We start from the raw sequence: 21,526 nt of genomic DNA on the forward strand, positions 1-21,526 counted from the left end.
CATTAGAGGGTCAACAGGGTTATCATTCTCTGTGGTTAAAGCCTTGCCTCATGGCCTGAGGCAGCAGGCAAAATAGAATGGAGTTCAACAACGTCACTGGGTCCCACTATTTCCATTTACGGAGACAGGAGCGGCCATTTACGCTACTACTGTTGGTATGCCATACTCAGATTGTTTTGTAATACAATTTATCCAAATTCACAACTCTTTTGAACATTTTTCAGGCTGCAAACTTTTTACAATACGAAACTTATCATGGACATATCGGAATATTTTATCACTGCTTCCAAGATCCTCTAAATTAAATATAAAACTAAGATATGGATTAGCTTTGGAAGATTTACTAAATTTGTTTTCTATACTTATATATATATTTTTGTTGATAGATTTTATATTGACGTATGGAATCGAATACGCAGCAAGTTTCAAAACAATAAGTTAGCTAATTTTGTTAGTCGTTGTATTGGCAACGACTTATCGCATCGCTTCGTTAAACAGTTGAAAGGTCAACTGTCAATCAAAATGAGAATCGAATGACCGGTAACTTCAAAACAAAATCTCAGCACCAATATCATAATATAGACTAGATTCTGAGATCAGTTTTGTAGTTCGATCGTCTGGTTGCTTAATACCGTACTTAATTATCCTCCGTTACTTGAAGAAGAGATCTATTATTTCAGTGTGCACGAGACTGACAGGCTCTATTTAAAAGTAAACGAGCACCTATTCCAGTACCGGTAGCCTACCTACAGCTGTACAGACCTATTCGGCGAACCTTATTCAAAGACTGTCGACGGTTTACAGGTTTAAGTAAGGTTTGAACCTAGGCAACTGCTGTAGGCCTACTGTGTCTGTGTGTACAGTATCAAAAATCAATTGGGTAGTTGCTGAATTTGTGCTTATGTGTATTCGGAAGTTGAAACAACAACAAGTCCAGAAGTCTGCAAGTGGAAGAATTTACAACCTGACAACTGTTTGATACCGGTACTGTCAGACTGTGATGTAAACCTAAATGGTCTGAACTTATTTCAAGGTTGGAATTAAAGGCTCTGATGCAAAATCAGGTGAGAAGCATGGATCAGCTAGGTTCTGAGTTTTACTAACATCTAAACAAAAATATGGTTATCAAGTCTTTCTTGCAGTATTACATCTGTACATTGTTTGGTTTACACTAGTTCTGTAGTTTTGTACTTTTCAGTCTGTTTAACTGAAGTAGGCTATAATTTTTATTACAGTAATACTAATATGGTACGGTAGCTGACATGCAGACATGGCTAGATTCTTTTGTCCTAAGCTGGCGGTAGTTCATTCATTGATTCATGATAGTTCTGTGTCTTCTGACTTATTCTTTCCTATTCCTGTATTCATTCCTTTTCAAGAGACAAAAAATTTTTTTAGTTAATTTTTAATTTTTGTTAAACCATGCTGCCATGCAAGACTGCAGAAGATACTGCACAATATTACATGCTTTTATTTTATGGCTAAAATATTTTAGACAGAGTACTTTTTAGACATATCTTGGTTAATCAATAAATAATGTGGGTACATCTTCATATTGTTTGGGCCATGAATAGGCTTAGGGACCAGACTGGATTCCATGGCAGATGCACGCCCGAGGGCGCTAGCGCTCAACAAAAATGCACGCGAGCGAATTCAATTTTGCACGCCGAAAATTTGCAATTGCTCACCAATGTAAATCGGTCTAAATAGTTTTTAAATCAATAATCTAGTAATATAAAGATGCCAAAAAATTATAACTTTACAATTGTCGACTAATACTTGCTTGCAAGATTTGGCCTGATCGAAAAATGCGAAGCAAAAATCACCATATCGTGTTGAATGATAGGAATCCCGTGAAAAAAATCGCCTCCTCACCGACGCTGGCCAGTTATGGCTCTGATTCAGCGTATTTTTAATACAATAATTTTACACGGATGTACTGAACAGTACCGGTATCTAAAGTCGCACAAACACACACAAAATTAGTGACAAAATATAGAAATGATGTTTTGGGGGTCAAAGGTCAAACGTCCATTTTTGCCATGATCCAACTTATTTTTACGCGGATGTATTGAGAGGTATCTTAGGTCGAAATCAGTTTAGCGGGCGCAGTTGTTCTGCACGCCGTGAACTATAATTGCACGCCAGAAATTCTTATTTGCACGCGGGAATTTCTGATTGCACGCCCGATTTCTCGTTCGAAAAGGCCATGAAATCCAGACGGGCTTAGGGAGATGTTTTGAAATGGTAACGGCCACGGTTACATCTCTGGAAGGAAATGATGTTTTCTGGTATTACCACTAGGTCTACCATGAAGCTCAACTCAAAATACTAATGTAAGGGTTGCAAATTTTAAAACTAAACTTATAAATGTGAAAAATACTTGCTTGGTTTAGAGCTGGAGTTCGCTAAAAGTTCTATCTGCAGCTACGTCTATTATAGGAAGCTTTGTTTTAGCTTCGCTCCAACAAAATGTCATGGCTCTGGTTTCTTATTTCGGGCTATGCGGCGAGCAGTGATTCATCTATTTTCTCTGTTAATAAAATATGTTATGATTTTTAGAGGATTCCAATCTGAGGTACATTTAGACTTTTCAAGGGGTAAACATAAAATTAGGTATAAGGATATTCTCTCCAAACATCTAACATGATTTAAAATATTTTATCCCCTGATGTTAATAATTTGAAGACCTTAGTTTAGCAACTTTTAGGAAAGTTAAATTTTCAACACAGTAGAGGTTTAAAACTACAGTAACTACTGTTTTTACATTCACAGTTCCCGTGAAATATTTTGTCAATTACAGCACACAAGGCTATTTTGAGAAAACACAAGCGATCTATGATTTTTTATGTGTTTTCTAACTGTTATATCAAGGTCTTCGATACCATTCATATTCTTGACAATTGTTTTTATTTTGGACACTCGCGCTTTATGAATTAAATTTGTCTTCGTTTCAATATTTGTCCATAGTATGGTTCTTAATTTTGACGTTGGTAAAATATCTATTCATTCTAAGACCTGTGTTTAACTATTGCTTCCCGTCAAAGTGATTAATTGTAAAGCGCAACTTCTTTGGCCTTCCTTTGATTCCTTATTCAACTTGAACTATCATAATCACTGTTACAAGTAAAAGTGAATCTGAATTGCATTGTAAATAAAAGTTTTCTAGAAATTAAAGAAAAATCGCACACATCCTACTTGCTGTAATATAAATTTCATCTACTCGAAGTTTTTGAAAGGTTTTTTACCGAAAATAAATTATCTCAATGTGGTTAACTGTCATCATGTTGCCATATTTAAACATTTGCATGACATGTCTCGAGTTTAAAATATACAATCTAGTTAGGTAGTTTGCAAGTTACACAAGCTTGGAATAACTCAAGCTGGATATCGTAATAAAACGAAAATAAGATTTGAACTTGAAATATTGAGTGTATTTTTGGTAGATTCATGTTTATGATGTACCATAATATTTCTATCAGTATTGGTTTTGAAAGTGCGATAATTGAGAGGGTCGTGGATTTTAGTTTGTTATGCAGGGACTATTTTCCACCCTCCTGCTAGATACCAGTTTTCTTGAAAAACAAAGTTGTGCAAATAAGATATTTAAGTATTCTCGATGATTTACTATATTAAATACTATCATTTCACTTTTCATCTTCAGTAGATCTGGTACAATAATGGTTAGAATACTAATCTAACATTGTGGACGCATGACTATTTTTATGTGACTTTTTGATTATTTTGTTTTATGTAGTACACTGGCCAGGTTTAATAAAGTTAACTTTCTTGTTGTATTATTTACCTTAACTTTTAGATCAGAAGAGAAAGTGTAAAGCGATTACTTTTGTTCAGTATCCTTGTAAACTTTCAAACCATCTGTATTATTATTAATGGCATGCATATATGCACTACCTTTCATTGATTTGGTGATATTCATTCGATTTACCATCACTGATATTCAAATTCTTTGATATTGAATTATTCTTTGAACATATCGAACTTTTTTCAATCAAGCTGAACACTAGGCCAGACATGAATCTCAGATAAATGATGGATTTTCGAGGTGCTCAATCAAATCTTTATTTTGATCAACAATTGTTCAATTCTCTGACAAGACGAGACTTGAATAGTGATAGACTATATATTATATATACAGTAGCCTACATTGATTCACTTTATTTACTGGTAGGAGGCTTGTATGCTACCCAAACTCTCATTGGCCTATTCTTGCTAAATATTTCCATTTGACATTTTATTTATATGAATTTAGTTGGCCTATGGGTGCAATCTGTACTTGCCATGATAGGAACATTACAACTGCATTATCTGCATACACACATATAATTATGATTAAACAAATGCACACGAAACTTTAATAATATTATTTGGACTATGAAATATCACATACACTCTACTAATGAATATTGACTAATATAAAAGGTAAATATAATACACATACATGACAGATAATTTTGAGTAATTCATTCTTTCATTTAAGAAATTCATTTTTATTGATTAGGTTTGCACATATATTGGATATATTTCAATAAACAATTTCTTCGGTTTATTGTTTCTTTTAAATTGTTATATACATTATTTCCATTGAATCTGCTCTGTCACAGAATAGTGCTATTTCATCCATTGTGAAATACGATACAGAAGGAGCGTCTGTTTTATTATCAAAACAAATGGTTTCACATAACTCTGGTTACTAATCAGCATAACAGGCGACTGTAGTCCGTATCACTACTGGTATTTGTGTTCTAAATACTATTGAGTGGCAGTAAAATATTGACTAAATTCATACTTTGAGAATTTTGATATGTGAATAGTTAAGAAGTTTATTCAAAAGGTATGTATATGTGAGAGCAAAGTGGCAATGTCACAAAAGAAGTTTAAATAATAAAGTCAAAAAGTTTATTTTTCGAAATATTTTTAATATCCTCCTTCATTACGTCATTTGTTCAAATTAGAAGTATTGCATCAACCTTTTGCATTAGTGGTGCCAAACAACTCTTTAATTTAATGTAAGGGTTGTTTATCCCAATGCCACACTTAAAAGAATTGACTTGGGTAAAATGTTCTGTAATATACTTCACTCAAAATATTCATCGAAACCGTTAGAAACAGTATACTAAATCTTTCACTCCAATGTGTAAAATATGGTAATTGTGATATATGTATATATATCTTTTCTTAGTATCATTGACATTTTTGTGTATTACAATGACACTGCTGACATTTTGTTTAATTCATGTTAGGCCTGAGGTATTTTCATTTTGCACTTTGTCAATAATAAATCGTAGGTTTAAGCACCACTTGAATTTGTTTGGTACGCTACCCGTAAATCTCTGCTAGTCTGAAGTGCCGCTTTGAAAATATGTTGTCATAGGGTACTTTGTATGCGATTATACCTTATGAAATGAATGAATGAATGTGGTCAAGATTTGTGCATGTGTTTTTAAAAATGGAAATATTGCGACGATATGAAGAAGTTTCTTCACAGATAGCTATTATTGATATGTTGACAAGAGAGGTGGAATAGTTAATAATTATTATGTTACTCAAAACTTTTTTTTTTAGTTGACTTCGTCGAATATTCTGTTTTCAGGGTTTTAGTACTGTTCTTCGTATAGTTTGAATTTGGATCTTGTTATGATTCTTTGAAAAATTTTATTGTTATGTCAATAATTCAATGTCAGAATAGAAGTTTTTAAGAAGCACATTAATATTATATCGTATGATCAAAATTTAAAGCATTGATGTACCACATTATATTTTGTATATAGTATAAAGCAGGAACAGTGATATAGTACATAATAAAAATATGAAAAATTTGTGGTGTGGTGTGGCCTGCCAGTGACCGAACAATGTACCGAAGCATTGCAGGTTATAATGGCACAAAAAATTATCTGGAATATAATTGATTGGGTGGGACATGCTGGTAGATTCCTGATTCATCTACCTGGGAGTGATTGTTCATTCAAATGTATGTCTACATACGTATTGTTTCAGTAGTATGTGCATAAATTATAAATGATATAGCCGTTCTTGAAAATTAATGGCTATACAAAATTGTTATACATAAGAAAAAAAGGATGACATAACAGATGAAATTAAAGAAGTTTCCCATTCCCACACCACACCATTCGAAAAAATGTTGGTTTGCCTAATTTTATAAAATTTTTTGCCTAATTTTTTAAAATGTGTACCTTATTTAACAGGATCCAGCTGGTGGAGGTGATGTGAAGGTGGATAGATTTCATTTACAACAACAGTTACAACAATATCAGTTAGACAAAGACAAAATGAGTAAGCATACATTGGGAAGAGGAAGAGAATAACTTTTATTTTATTTCAAAAGTGTTTTGCTGTTTCAATAAAGTTATTATTTTTCAGGAAATCGTGGAATGGAATATTCACCTCGTTTTCGGAGTGGAAATGATTTAAGAATGACTGGGTCTGGTGATAATAGGTTTGTATGGGAATATAGAAACTGTTTATGATTTTTCCTGCAAGCATGTTGGTTGAATTCAATACCAGTGTTGTTGATGGAAGAAATCTTGTCAATTTGAGGTCGGGGCTATCCGAATTTCAAGTTCGATGTTGCATGGAATCACTAAACCAATTATCTCTAGCGATTCGTTGAGCATGAGGCCATTTCATTTCATTTTGATGCCTCGAGTCACTTTGGGTCTTATATAAATAGTAAGTTGAGTCGATAAATCAAGTTATCTCAATCTATATATTTTTCAGTGCCATGACTCCCACTTATCCACTTCATTCTCGAGTTTCTGGGAAAGAGAAGCGAAGAAGAGTTCATGCATGGCTTGGTGCACAAGTAGGGTCAGAAACTGATGCAACGGTAGGATAGATGTTTCGTATAATATTTCAGGCAAACAGTGTATTATTTAATTCTGAAGTAAAAAATAAATAAAAAGGATTTTTTTAACGATTAGTCGTGTAAATTTTATATTATTTCAATTAGCTTCAGCTTTTGAGAAAGGAAAATGAAACTTTTCCCTTTTATTAGGGGAAATTAAATCTTTTCTATTTTCTTGCCTTTGTATACAACTTTGTTTATGCACCATTATGAATATTTACTTACAAAAGTATATGAATGAAATCTATAGTTGGGGACTTTCTATGCTTTCTATGCTTTCTATTACCTCATTTTATCTTCTGAATTCTTTTGTATATTTGCTTTGTAAAACATATTCTGATTCATTTAGTTTCAGGTTTTAATTAGGTAACCTGATTTTGTTTATTACCACTGCCACACTTGCAACTGTAGCAGAAGTCAGATATTTTTGAAGTTACTTCAATTTGTTTTTTCTGTTACAGGGTAACAACGCATCTCCTAATAATATTTCTGCAACTACAACAGACATTCCAAGTTTGCCTATTCCAGAACTTCCATCATTTGCAGCATTACCAAATGAAAATTGTACAGCAGGTGTGTCTGCTGATCGCACGGAAAGTAAAGATGGATCTGATTTATTGCATTCCAAATCTGAGTTTGTTCCAGGTAGAAAACACTATTGTTGAGTTTCATGATTTAGAAAAAAGCATGAATTTATAATGAAAGCAACATAGAAATCTTATACAATACCAGATGACAGATGATTTTATGTTGCTTAATGCTATAAGAAGTTATTATTTATTTGGCATGGTATACAGTCACTGAGAACCTCCTTAATGAATGCTCTCCCTGCATTTCTAAATTTTCCTGCGTTTGAGTATTTTGTTCTTTCTCTTTTTGAAAATTTGAAATATTGGACAATTTTTAATATATTATAAATCAACATTTTTTAGGAACCAACGTACCAGTTTTGCCATATTCAAAATATTCTGATATGACCCCTGCTTTAAGAAGATCCGAACGAGCAGAGGCAAGGCTTATTGGCAAGCCAGATCACAGCAACGTTCTTGACACTGGAATTTCACACAAATACAGTGATAGCCCTCATACAGGAGCTCAGAACTTTGTTCGAAAATCAGACACAGGAAAACACAAGACTCCTAATATGGAGTTTGTTGGTGGCGGAGACAATTATTGCTATGTATATGATCCTTTGATTGCCAAGGCTTACACAAAGAAGTATCCAATAAGTCCATCGATTAATACACCTCCTCCAGCGTCTGTGCAGGATTTGCAGCATAGTACGGTTCCTCCCAAATATTACCCATCATCTGAGAATTTCACGCCGGCTCCCGCGGTACATCTGCTTGGAACACCATATAGTCCTAATCTACCAAATGGTTCAAATTTTGCAAAAAATGGTTTTAGCAAATATTCACAACAAAACTCAGGACTTTCAAGACAAGGTAATTGAGCAATTAAAACTTAACCATAACAATGAGAAAAAATGAGGAAAATATGCTTATGAAGACCCATTTCAGCTATTAAAAATATTTTTGTGTATAATTAGGATTCAAGCAAAATCAGTTTTCAGTCAGAATGGAATATTGAAAACATTTTTTTTTTGTAATTCATTTTCTTCGTGTTTTTCTTATGAATTTTTAACATTGGATTCCCATAATAAATTATTAATCAAATTCAGTATTCTTTTCATTTCATTCACAGCAAATGATTTATTTTATTTCAGAGCAAATTCCTCCTCATACGTTTAGTCAATTTGATCCTTCATTATTTCCCCTACCTACAAAATATGAAGAATATGACATGAGACCTATCAAACCTCTCAATGTTGAAGTCAAGAAATCCTACTACGGAGCATCAGCTGCGAAGGACGAAGCCATTACATTTTCTAATACTAAATCTCAGCCAAAACCTTATCTACGCAGAAGCCATTCAACAAATGTATCTTATCCTGTACCAAAATCAAGGTAGTAAATTTTTAAATAACATTTCATGCGCTCATTGCTCGGAACAAGTTTCTGCATATGTGATCACTGCTATTTATTAAGGAGCTACTATAATTTGGATGGATTGTTATCGTTTTGGTTCCTCATTGCCTATACAATTTATTACACTCTGGTTAAGGATTTGAGTTGAGATTTTATCGTTCTGTTATTGTGTGATCGGGAAATTAGTGATTTGTTTATTGCTAAGAACCTTCATTGTTTGATACAGAAGCAAGGAAAAGCATGGGATTTCTTCCTCTAGTAAACCATTATCAAGAGTTCAAAGTAACGTTGAAGGAAAAAGAAGAGTTGCTCTTATGAAAGGTATTGCAGTGTTTGTTTGTTCAAAAGTATTTTAGAGATTGGGTTGCTCTATTTTTCATTATCTTTTGGCAGGTTTACCAATTTGCTATGGTACTAAACATTTAAAATGAAATATAATATATAAGTATACCTTGAACATATTTTTGTGGAGCTTTGTTAATAGTCGAGCAATACATCATTTGTGTGTTGATCGGAAATATGGAGTTTGGCTAAAATCCTGAACATTGAGTTTGTTATTGTCTTTACAGCTCCAGGAGTATATTATGCCTGCTGTATATATGTATACTGTATTATTTCATATCGCACATAACAATATATTTCATTTTGAAGCATCACCTCGCCCCTCACCTCTGTCACCCAGAAGAAGACGACAACAACAAAGCAGCTCTGAGAAAAAGAGAAATGCTAAGTTGAAAGCAGTGAATAAAAGTCAAGGTTGGTATTAGATTAATTTGCAAGTTTTCAAATGCCATACGTCTCATGTACTTTGCTTTTGAGCTTAGTATCAAATGTGATGCTGAATTACTATATGTAGGTTTAAATATGTTCAGCATTAGTTATATTTTTACATGGAGTAAAATATAATGAAAGACCTATCATTGCATTATATTATGTGATTGCATTAAAACCAAAATGAGCAATTTGAATGATCCTCGTCCACGGATTAAAAAGACGCTAAGATAATTATCTGGATGCAGTAAAAATCTTTTTATATTTTCTCCATTATAGATACTGCAACATCTGAAGAAGAAAAGGTTGAAATCAATGAGGAAATATCTGCAACTCCTGTGCCTGATGACAAACATGTTTCTGAACTACCAGTGGATTTGAAACATGTAAAAGCTGCAACTAAGATTCAGGCAAGGCTTATAACAGTATATTCAAATTTTTGGTGCTCACAAGTATGTCACAGATTTTCGAGAGAATTGGTTAGCATATGTATTGTGTAAGTTTATACTAGTATGGAATTGGAATATGAGCTTCTGATTTTTTTTTCACGACAAAGGAATTCAATTTTTCAATTCAGTATTGCACAGATTCTTCATTTTGTAGCCTTACACTATATCATTTCTGAATAGAATTCTGAGTCACACTAGCTCTCACATTTGATCACGTTGAAGCAAGTGAGCTAGGTTTACAGGAACAAAGACTGAAATACCAATTTATACTGTATTCACAAATATCAACCTACTACTTATTCTTACAGGCTGTATGGAAAGGGTATAGAACTCGTAAACTTGACCCAAAAGTTGTTGAAATAAGACAAGAAGTACGAGCAAGAAGAGCTGAACAATATATTAGGTAAGTTAAGCAAAGTCATTTATGTGAAACAAATGCTTAGACTATAATTTGAGGTAAGTACAAAAACATCCTCAAACTTCTTTTAGTAATCAATGTGTGTAATCCACATATTTTCTTCACCTTTTTTTTTATTATAATACCTCGTTTCCAGCGTTCTTTGCCATGAGGTTCAGTGTCTCAAAGAAAATTTGGATGCTGAGAAAAAAATGAGAGATCTTCAAACAGAAGCAATAAGATATATCTGGTCACAATTGAGGTGAGAAATCTTTTGTTATTATTAATGCATGATTCATTATTTACAGCCCATACCAACTATAGATGGAATGAAAAATTTGATTCCATTCTTTTACATTTATGTGCATTTTCATTTTCAAATTACATCCAGGATATTTGATCATGCATAATTCTGTATCCAGAGACATTTGCACCCACAGGAGTTTTTCCATACAAATTCCAGCACTTGAATATAGAATGTACCCTCGGTCATGATCATCTATGATATTTATGCTCAAAATTTGACTTCACTTCACTCCTGCTTGAATTCATGTAATTCACAATTGCCAAACTAAAATTGTCGCAAAAATATATTTTATTTTTAATCTCTACATCTCATATCAGGTCTCTGCAAAAAGGACACAGAGCAGGACACGATAAAGTTGGCGAGGGTAGACACAGAAAAAGATCACCAGATAACAGGTATCTAGGAAGTATTATCTTGTTGCAAACTATGAGTGGCTATTTAACCAGTTGTTCTGAAAATAGTTTAAATGCTAATTGGGAATTCACAAAAGAGAAAATTTCACAAATAAAAATGTACATCTGTGAATCATTTATCATTGCTGTCTATTTCATGAGATGAAAACAATTTTGATATATGATAATTGATAACGTAAGCATGGCATTCATAAATTAAGTTTCAATGATGATATAATGTATATTTGTTACAGGCGTCCTAGGAGTAAATCAAATTCACCTAGAAGAGTAAAAAATAAAGCAAGTAAAAATGGAACGCCTCTGTGTTCACCTCTCGACACACCCAAAAGGAGTTCAGTAAAAACGAAAACCTCACATCGTACATCAGACTTCAGTGAACATGATTTTGGTGATGAAAGTGACTCTGTTGAATCCATAGAAGATCAGAATCAAACACAAGTAAGTTTTGGATCTAGAGAAAAGTCATTTCTGTATGGTTTTTTTCGTCTTCAATATTTCCTTATACATTATTTTTCAATCTGGAAATCTGTCTTCCGACCGATTGCATCTAGTATGGTATATCATAGTGTTTTTGTAATCATATTTTCACAGAAGCGCGATAGAATAAAGTGTGATAACTGGTAACTAGAGGATATTTCATTCATTTATCTTCAAGTCACAGTTGCATTATTTAGTAAATTTCAAGCGGTGTCATTTATATTTTGTAGATTTTTCACAAATACAATATGAGTTGCATTTTTATGGATTTTCTTCTTTAGTCTTCTTGTTTAGTCTTTCTTGCAGACCATTTATTTTGTGAATTGTTTTTCATAACATGAGATGCTGGTAGAGCCTAATTTGTTAAATCTTTTCTATTCTTATTGCGTGTGTGTTTTTGAATCCCCACACCGACATTTTTTTCTAATACTCAGAAGCGAGCTGATGTTTCATGGAAAGAAGTTCCAGATGAAGATTTATTCAAAGATCGATCAAGTACACAAAACATTGAAATCAACAAAAAACCACCAAGACAACATGCAGCAGATGACACTGATGAAGGAAGAGGAACTCTTGTGACTGATGGAGAAGGGTAGGATGAATATGAGATTTTAATAATTTTATTATTGTTAAGAGATGTAGGCTCACTCACTATGTTGGCATGTCAGGTTGAAGGTATTGGGTTTCCAACGCCATGCAAACAACCTCATCCTTGTTTCAATAAATTGGGTAAGCATTGCAGAACTGGAAATATTTCCATCCTTTATGGTTTTTCACACATCAGTGTCAGAGCAGTGTGTAGAGTTTTGTTAGTAGTGAAGGTGTTGAGACCCTTCCCTATAATTGAATTGTTTTAATAACCTTTCGAAGAGCATATATGTCAAGTGGGTAGAATAGTATGTATATCACACTTACCTTTTATCAAAATTCATGATTTTTATATGAATAGAAGCATTCAAATGTCTTCAATATGTTTTGTAAATAATTGACTTCTGTACGTTGTATGAAATGAACTAAATCTGCAATATGCAGCATCACATTCTGTTTGTTAAATGTTAAACCTTCATTGTTGGATCTACACAAATTGAAGAAACATTTTTCTACTGCTTATTTTTTAGAAATCCTGCTCATAGTTCTCCCGAGGACAATGATTTACCAGATAAATCTCCAAGTAATGGCAAGATGAAAGTTGTCGCCGAAAACTTACAACTTAAAACAACAATTGATGTTTTGCAGGATCAGGTAATTCATTAATATATTACTATCTTGTAGCAAAGGAAAATGTGCCTATATTTACTTTTAGACCAAATTCGCATATTTTATTGAATAGAATTACTTGTCTATAAATTGATTACAAAGGGGGACGAAAGGCTTATGGCTGAGCTTTTATTTCTTTTTGATCAAAATTTTTCAAACTGTATCGGAGGTACTCCATGAAAGTCATGACGTGAATTTATATAAGATGGTTCTGTCTATATCCTGATTCACAAATTTTGGTGATATCTTTTTCATGATATACAAAATTCAAAACTTTTCTATCTGTGGTTTCAATATTCTTAGGTTGCTCAATTACAAGAAGCAATGCTTACACTTTCTGACCGGATATTGAATAGAAGTCGAAGTGATGTTAATTTAGATGTTTGGGAAGAAACAGACGAACTCAAATTAATATCCGAAAGTCAGGTAAAAGCTATTTTTCAAAATTCGATATGAATTATAGAGCCTCAAGCTAGTGAAGCCCTGTAGTGTACATTTGTTTAACAATAGTATTTCTGAAGTCAACGAGGAAACATTTGCTTTTTTTCCAACTTGCTAACTAATATTTTAGAAACTGTATTTGACTTGTGCATTCTTCTGAATAGAATTTTGATTTACATTACTTTCTTTGCCAATGTGCAGTTTTGAAAATGTGAGGTTTAGTTGGAATCAGAACGACGAGGAAAACATCTGAAACATATTGTAATCCATCAACATCTGAAATACATAGGACCTATGAATACCTCGAATCCAATTTTATAATTTAACCTTCCAATCAATACCACTCTGCTCTGACCAAATTCGATTCTGACGTGATATGCTGGTATATCAGGCTTATCAGCCAATGTCCTCAAAAAATTTGGAGATGTCAATGAGTATTATATATAGTCATTATTGTGTTTTAGTTGTTATTGTGGTAATTCCAAATTTAAATCTCACTATATTCATCTATAACTTTGTTTTATTCCTTGCTTCCATGTAACGGTATTTATTATATGATTTCCTAATAATAACAGCTGTTTTGTAATGATTTCATTGGTACAGGCTATCACGACATCAACATCGCCACCTCAGAAATTAGTTGTTGAACAAGAACCAGAAATTAATATGGATCCTGAGCCTATCTTAAGTGCCCGTGGTGAAGTGCCAAGATTTTCATTGAAGGTTTGATATTTTTGTTTGATATATAGCTAGCTGTATTTATATTAAAGCTATTAATGATTAGGTATAATTCCCTGGTGATATGAATAAATTATTCTTATTCAGTAAAAATGCATTAGCCGTAATTTACCGGTATGCATAATACGACTTGACAAAACCGCTAAACATATACTTAAAGTAGCTTACGTATGCAGCTGTAAATGGTAATTAAATGGAAATTGGGGGTATCATAACTAATAACAATGGAAGGAATATATGACCTCTAGAAGTGAGAATTATTTTTTTGGGACCAGCTGTATGTCATTTTGATCCGTTTGATATTATTATATTATTCCTCATACGCACACTACATAACCAAGCACTCTTTGATTGCTTTATTCATTTGCCATATATGTTTTTCCATTAATATAAGAAATTTAATGAATTCCTTTTGATTTTGTACAGGATTCCTTGACTACACTAAAGTCTGCGTTAAGTGAAGATGAGCTCTGGGCTTTATGTGAACAAGCTGGTCATAATATAAAGAACAAATCCTTGAAAAAGTAAATCTTCTCTTTATGCATCTGATAATTTATTATAGCCTACTTAGTGGAAAAGATAGTCACATGATGTATCAGAAGTTTATAAGTATGTTGATAGGTATTTGTCTGTTTGTTTGTCTGTTGTACACGCGAAATCTCCTGAAAGGAAGGATGAATTCGCTCCAATTTTGCATATGCATTCATCATATCTCGGACCAGAAGCCTACTGATTTTGGATGAATTATGCCGTATAATTAGCGAGTTATTAATTAGTTAGTGATGGGACACAAGGTGTCAATATGGAGTAAGAGTGCTGTTTTGGGGGAACCCCTAACTTTCGATCGATAAGTCTTCAGTCTCTGACCGTAATTCTCGTTGTCTTTTTATTCAACCTGATGAGGAATCTAATGAGTTACATGTCTGTGTACTTGCCTATCTTTTTTGCTTATTTTACATCAGAAGTATGGTTCATACAAGAGATTTTAAGCTATATGGGGCTGATTTGATAGAACGTACTAATATAGTCCCAAACCTGTGCTATTTGTTGCACCCTTCATGGGACTTGGCCTGACAGAGGATTAAACCTTGATTTTAATTTTTTTTTTCCAAAACATTTTCTTTAATTTTAGCCCTTTTTTACACAGGTATCTTTCCCTTGAGACAACCTTTATCAGACAAGATGGCAGAATTGAATTTTCAGATTTCAATGTTGCTAAGAATCAAATTGATGAAATGTACTTAGCTCCTGAAGTTCTTGAACATAAGTCTGCATCATCTACCAAGGTGTTTGCCATTGTTGTTTATTTCTTTTTGTATAGGTATAGGAAGTACAAGCCTTTGAAACCGACTAAACATCCTATCACGTTGAGAAAAATCAAAGTAAAAATCTTGTGTTTTTTTGTTTCGCTTTGTTGGCCGGTGTCACCTTCTGGATATATCAGATTGCCTCAACGTCTTCTATGCCAAAAGATTGTTAATAATTATTGTTAAATTTTTATATGCTATTATATTTATGCTATTTAATCGTAGGTGTCGCTGCTCAATAACCAGTATTGATTTGCTTATCCTCCTTTCACAATGAAATGTCATTTTCACTTCTTTTTACTTTCTGTATTTACAAGCTGTATATTATGTATTATGGAAAAATAAACTACAGATTACTGGTACCTCAAATATAATGGTGGCCAATCTTTCAACTTTTTTTTATTTTTTCTTGCAGTCATCTGTCTTCAGTCTCTCAGTTGTGCTATGGTCTGCTGCAGATTGGGAAATGAGTGCAGAACAAGCTCCTCAATTATCTCAGGAACTTGAATCATTATTAGTGGTCATGTCGCAAGATGATGTTGCTCAACGAGCTGAAATTGACGATGTTATAAAGGTAGGAAACTAATGACTTTCATACCAACTTTAACATAACAAAGTCTTGAGGACAACATTTGTGAGCAATCAGATTTCTGGAGACAATCATTGTCACATCGAATAACAAGTTATAAGAGTATATATATATGCTTATTATTGCACAGTTGGTTATCCTTGAGAGTTTGAATCTTGTTGAAAGGGGTTAGTGCAAGAGGATTGCTTGGAAACTCACTTTAACATTTAAGTGGCCCTTTATTAGTTATGACTTCATGATGCCTTCATCCAACATCAAAGACCATACATCTCAAGGACCTACTAGTTGCTCATTCCTATATCCAACCTGGACTGACTCTATCTTGTTATAGTATTATTTATCCATCTTATTCGACGACGTTCTCGAAGTGTTTATTTTTATTATTTTACAATGATATGAAGATTATTGTATTATTTTTATGTCTTTTTGTAACATACTGCTTTTCCATTATCTTTTACTCTTAACTGACTTCAACAAAATTCTTTTATAGATATGTGAAGATCATCATGCAAAAGCAGGGGTCAATTCTCTTTGTGTTTGTTCATCTCTTTTTGCTGAAGTACAAGATGCATTAACATTTGCTAAAACAGGGAAGATAAACCACAAGAAAATTGCACAGGAATTATCTAAAGAACAACAACTTTTAACGAAGAAATTATTCAAGGATAGAGTACTTCCAGACATCAACAATATTACATGGAGATCTGCTCTAAAACCTGTAAGACTATATATATATTATAGTTAGAAAAATCTCACTTGAAATGAGAGCAATAAGTGGTATATAAATTATGATATGGTATTTAATGTTGCGATACAGAAGCAAAGGCAGCAAACAAACCAAAACCGGTGATTTTTTGCATATATCAATTGAAATTAAGGTTAAAAAACAAGAGCAGATTGATTAAAGAATATATATATATATATATATGCACTTAAAATTATTTTATATGAAGAGATATCATAATACAATTTATCATCATTATGTAATATGCATATGGCCACGGCCCACGGTGCTGGAAACCATTATGGGATCCATTGAGTCATGAGAGCCACAAATTGGTAATGATTTCCATCTAACATCTAAAAATAAGAGAAGTATTGCTGCAGCGATAGCATCACATAATATTTTATAAATTTGTGGAATCGAGATTTCAACTTTTTATGATTTGACTTTTATTTACACCCATTCATTCCTTTTTTAGGCATCTGACAGGGTATTATCACCAAGACGTCATAGCGATCCAACACCTCACGATCAACTAATGAACAGTCTATCTTCATCTCGTATTCCGCTCAGAAAAAGTCCTAGACCTAAAATATTTACTGTGAGAGACATGTTTCTCAAAGATCCAGAACTCGTTCAAAAACTCAATATATTGCCTGGACAGAGACGGAAGAATCAGAAAGTAATTTTTCCACTGTTTTGTTCTCTTTTTTTTGTGTAAATCTAGTACTATCCTAACTGTTTGATTTGCTGAGCATTCACAACTGACACTATAATTTATTATGGTCTAAGTAGCACTTGGAATTTTGTTAGTCCCATAACCGCATTCAGAGATCAATTTTCTTAATTTCTGAGTTAATGTGTATGACCGCGCTTCGAGCAAATTTCTTTATAAAAATTAAAAAAAGGAGTGATAAACTTGAGGGCCAGTTTTACCTTGTGTCAGAAGAGAATAATTGTATATGTCAAAGAGACATGATTTGTTATTAAACATATTTATTGAGGAAATTTATTAATGTCAATAGCTCAATAGTGTCAGGTTAACTGTTAAATATTCATTAATCTTAGAATTGACTGACTTGCAACATACAGTAATAAAAATTGGATTTGTGGATAGCACTCAATGCTATGTTTAATTATATTTTTTAATGACTGACACTTCTGTTTCTTGTTACGCTCTACTACTTCAACTGCCCATATATTGCCCCATTATGCCTGTAATGTTCCATTTTGTAGGCAATGAGATTGGTAATGAGAAGACAGTCACCGAAAGATTCTTCCTCCCCACCTATGCCTGGTATTCCTACTGCACCTAGAGCATTGCGGGCTGGTGTCAGTGAGAGTTCCTACACAAGTACAAATCAATTAAGTAGTGTGATACTGAGATGGCATCCTGCAAAAGTGTTTGATAAACATGGACAGGAAGCAAAATCGGACAAAATTATCGGATACAGGTGAGATTTTCTTTACTTGCAATGACTTCTGTTATATGAATTTCTGAAATAATACTAAATATATCTACGTTTCTGGCTATCCACATTGTGATGTGCCAGGATTACAATCTTTAGTTGTCACAAAGTTAGAAATTTTTACGACAAATTGTTATATTTATTGAAGTATAGGTTATAGCATAGTTTCATAACTCAAATTTCAAAACTGACAATTACATCTCTTCTGAAATGCGTACAAGCAGTCAATTTAAATGTTATTTTTTATATCATTACTTCACCTTTGAGATTATAAAATCCAAAATTCTAGTATGTTCTTGATCTAATCGAATAGAGTAAATATGGTGCAGACTCAGACTATGGTGCAGAGTATGACAAAAAAAAAAATGCATTAAACTTGCTTTGTTTTAGTACTCAGTTACCTTGGTCAATTTATTTTTATGTTGTAGGATTTATGTGAATGGACATCCAAAAGGTATGGTTGCAGGTACAAAGTCAAGAGCACTGTTGGAAGGTTTGCGACAATCAACTGAATACAGAGTTCATGTCAGGGCAGTTTCATCACTTGGTGAATCTGATCCATCAAATGTTGTTATTGCACATATCACATCCTCACCTTTGAAACAGAAAAATGAATGGACAGAAGGTAATTTAAATTTACGAAGCTTATCGCTGACAATTAGAGAGTGTTTGTGGACCTGTGGCCTAGCAGTTAAAGTGTTAGACTTAACTGCATTGGCATCATAGGTTGCACATTATGGGTTAAAATCCCATGCCAACCTTTTTACTCATGATGTATTGGATTGATTAGGCATTGAAGAACCAGAAAAATTTCAGTATTTCCAAAAAAGTTGCTCTTAACATATTGTTCGATATCAGTGGTTGTGTAGGGCCTTTTTCAGAGCAAATGTCACGGATAAGCACCATATACATAACTGACTCTATAATTTCATGCTTCATGAGTTATCTTTTTGTAATAGGAATTGAAGTTCTGTTTCAGTTTTTTACTATTTTTAGATGATGAAAAAATGCAAGATGACTTCGATATAGATAAAGGTGACGCCCCTGAAAAAACAGATAAATGCTTTCCAACAGCTCCACCAAGAACAACAGGTATATTCAGAACTTGAAACCAAACTAAACTGGGAGAATTTCGGAGTGGTTACAAATTATTATTCATAGCAACAATGACTTGAAAAAAATTTTTTTGGAGCATTTACCATGTAGCTATTTCAATGACCGATTTGATTTTTGACCAGTGAGCCTTTCATTAAATTGACTTTCCTTGCTATAAATAACATAAAAAAATCACAAATTAGTATTGGTAAGAGCATCTTCATTGGATAGTTTTTTGTATTTTAACCTCTAAAAAACCTATATCATCATTCCAATACAATGTACTTGTACGATGTACAACAAAGTACTTTTATAACAGTAGCACCTCAAGCTAAACCTCGATTGGGAGCTGTTTTTCCAAAGCTGAGTGACCATGTGAAAAATCCCGAAATTTCCGAGTCTGTAGGAGATTCTGATAAACGTCACAAGAAGAGTGAAAGTCCAGTGTCATCTTCGTCTGTTGAATCTTCTAAATCGGATTCAAGTTAGTTTCTAAATGTTATTGCCGCTTACTCGTATTTAATTGTAAGATTTCCATTTTTTGTGAAACTACAGTGTTTTATCGAATGCAGTGGGTTTGGATTGATTTAGGTTGTTTATTTTTTGGGTGGCATGCCAAATAACCATGCCATTTTTTCTGAGCCAAAGAGTACTACATTATCAGCAATAGCTTTTGCCACTGTCTTATTCATGTTTGAGCACATAATATTCACCACTGGTGGGTTGGTTAATGCTTCCTCCACCTTTATTAAGTCCATGCATCTGAAACAAATAACATGACTAATCCCAAACCCGACATGGACCAGTAACTGGACGGAAGGTCGTGGTTCGCCATATGATTAAACCGTCTATTCGACCTTCCCCTCCTACGGAATATGTTTGTAAATCTTATTCAATCTGATATGAATTCGGACAAGGTACTAATTTAACTGTCCTGATTTTCAAAATATACCCAACTGAAAATATACCCAACTGGATAATGTATTTTGATTAGGAGAGATTACGACATTACGACATTGATCTATAATTTATAGCGTGTACCTGATTTACTATTCTTTCATTTCACTGAATTTTTATTTAGCACTAAATGTAAATCTTCATCTCATTTTTAGAAAAGGATGATGACGTCATTGACAGAGTTCTTCGACGATATGGTATCCAACAAACAGCTACAATTGTACCAGGTTATTCCAGTGGTTCCACATTATCACCAATGCCTGTTGATTATAGACCGAAGTCTCGCGTTTCTACTGATTCTAATCGACGCAGCGTTCAGACTAGTTTATTAGACGATTTGACAAAATCACTTGAAACTTCAAGTATTTCGAGCAAAGCTTCAACTACATCAGAGAGTGCCGCCGATAATGATTCAATACGTCATAACGCAGGAAGTGAAGTTACTCCGAAATCGTTGGCATTGCTAGCACAACTGAAAAGTGATTTGCTTCAGTAGTTAATTACATCGGAATGAAATCCCCTCGATAAAACTTCACATAAAATTTTGAACCATGGGAGGAGAATTTTGGATATTTAACACTTTGTATAATATTTCTGAATTATCTCGGTCTTTAGACTTATGATGTATGTTACTATCCTTTTATTCTAAAAAATTTTTGTTTTCAATATACTGATGTAGTAAAAAATGTTATTTATGTAATAAAAAAAATACAGTTACGTTCACAGATAATTGCATGACGTTCAACATATTGTAATTTTTTCCTATTGCGAGATTTCTGTTTTGTAATAATATTAAAGAATTCAAATATTATTTTGTCTAATTTTTCATTGCACATTGTCATTTTGAAAGTAGTTTATTTTTGATATTTTCTCACAATGTTCCTAATATTAATACGTTTTATTTTTGTGTATGCTTATACATGCTTGTAGTACTTAAGTCAATATTGTATGTGTTCTTCAATATTTTCCATTTTTTGTAATAAAATATACAGTAAAAGCAGCATATGTGTTTTTGTGCAAATTTGAGTAATGAAAGACGAACACAAGGTTGTTAATGTAGATTGCCAATATGAGTTGGTTTGCCCAGAACGATTAAGAAAATCAAGAGTTTTATCGAAATTCACTACGCCGACAACGTCAACAAATAAAAACATTCCTATACGTTTGGTGACGACGCAATTGTATACATGAACTTGTTCGATTTCAATATTACATTGCTACTGAACCGCATATATACGTATGTGCAGCTACGGGTTTGCTG

The 21,526-nt window shown here is 33.2% G+C and overlaps 1 protein-coding gene across 4 annotated transcripts; it reads left to right on the forward strand.

Moving 5' to 3' along the window:
* Window positions 1-785: 785 nt before the first annotated feature.
* LOC120342643 (uncharacterized) lies at window positions 786-21,240 on the forward strand. Of its 4 annotated transcripts, none has more exons than XM_039411561.2 (28): window positions 786-1,064; window positions 6,228-6,315; window positions 6,403-6,478; window positions 6,760-6,868; window positions 7,348-7,531; window positions 7,819-8,331; window positions 8,613-8,853; window positions 9,101-9,195; window positions 9,526-9,630; window positions 9,925-10,055; window positions 10,403-10,497; window positions 10,649-10,753; window positions 11,116-11,193; window positions 11,445-11,649; window positions 12,123-12,280; window positions 12,807-12,930; window positions 13,249-13,371; window positions 13,990-14,109; window positions 14,551-14,648; window positions 15,272-15,410; window positions 15,847-16,005; window positions 16,511-16,738; window positions 17,223-17,426; window positions 17,981-18,198; window positions 18,642-18,838; window positions 19,210-19,305; window positions 19,631-19,792; window positions 20,421-21,239. In XM_039411561.2, exons 1-28 carry the CDS (start codon window positions 1,053-1,055, stop codon window positions 20,759-20,761), a joined length of 4,404 nt encoding a protein of 1,467 aa, XP_039267495.2. In that variant the 5' UTR covers window positions 786-1,052; the 3' UTR covers window positions 20,762-21,239. The 4 variants fall into 4 exon arrangements, with proteins under 4 accessions (XP_039267495.2, XP_039267496.2, XP_077967030.1 ...); XM_078110904.1 differs by lacking the exon at window positions 786-1,064 and adding an exon at window positions 4,733-4,855; XM_078110903.1 differs by lacking the exon at window positions 786-1,064 and adding an exon at window positions 5,208-5,539 and having other exon boundaries at window positions 20,421-21,240.
* The last annotated feature ends 286 nt before the right edge of the window (window positions 21,241-21,526 follow it).

Source organism: Styela clava, chromosome 3 (assembly GCF_964204865.1).
Source record: "Styela clava chromosome 3, kaStyClav1.hap1.2, whole genome shotgun sequence".
Taxonomy (NCBI): Eukaryota; Metazoa; Chordata; class Ascidiacea; order Stolidobranchia; family Styelidae; genus Styela; species Styela clava.

Bases quoted from the DNA above. Each gene is read 5' to 3' on its own strand.
- LOC120342643 (XM_078110903.1), top strand. From the start codon at position 5,438: ATGTGGTCAAGATTTGTGCATGTGTTTTTAAAAATGGAAATATTGCGA. The intron at 9,631-9,924 runs GTTGGTATTAGA...TCTCCATTATAG, and splicing joins AGCAGTGAATAAAAGTCAAG to ATACTGCAACATCTGAAGAA. The intron at 12,931-13,248 runs GTAATTCATTAA...CAATATTCTTAG, and splicing joins TTGATGTTTTGCAGGATCAG to GTTGCTCAATTACAAGAAGC.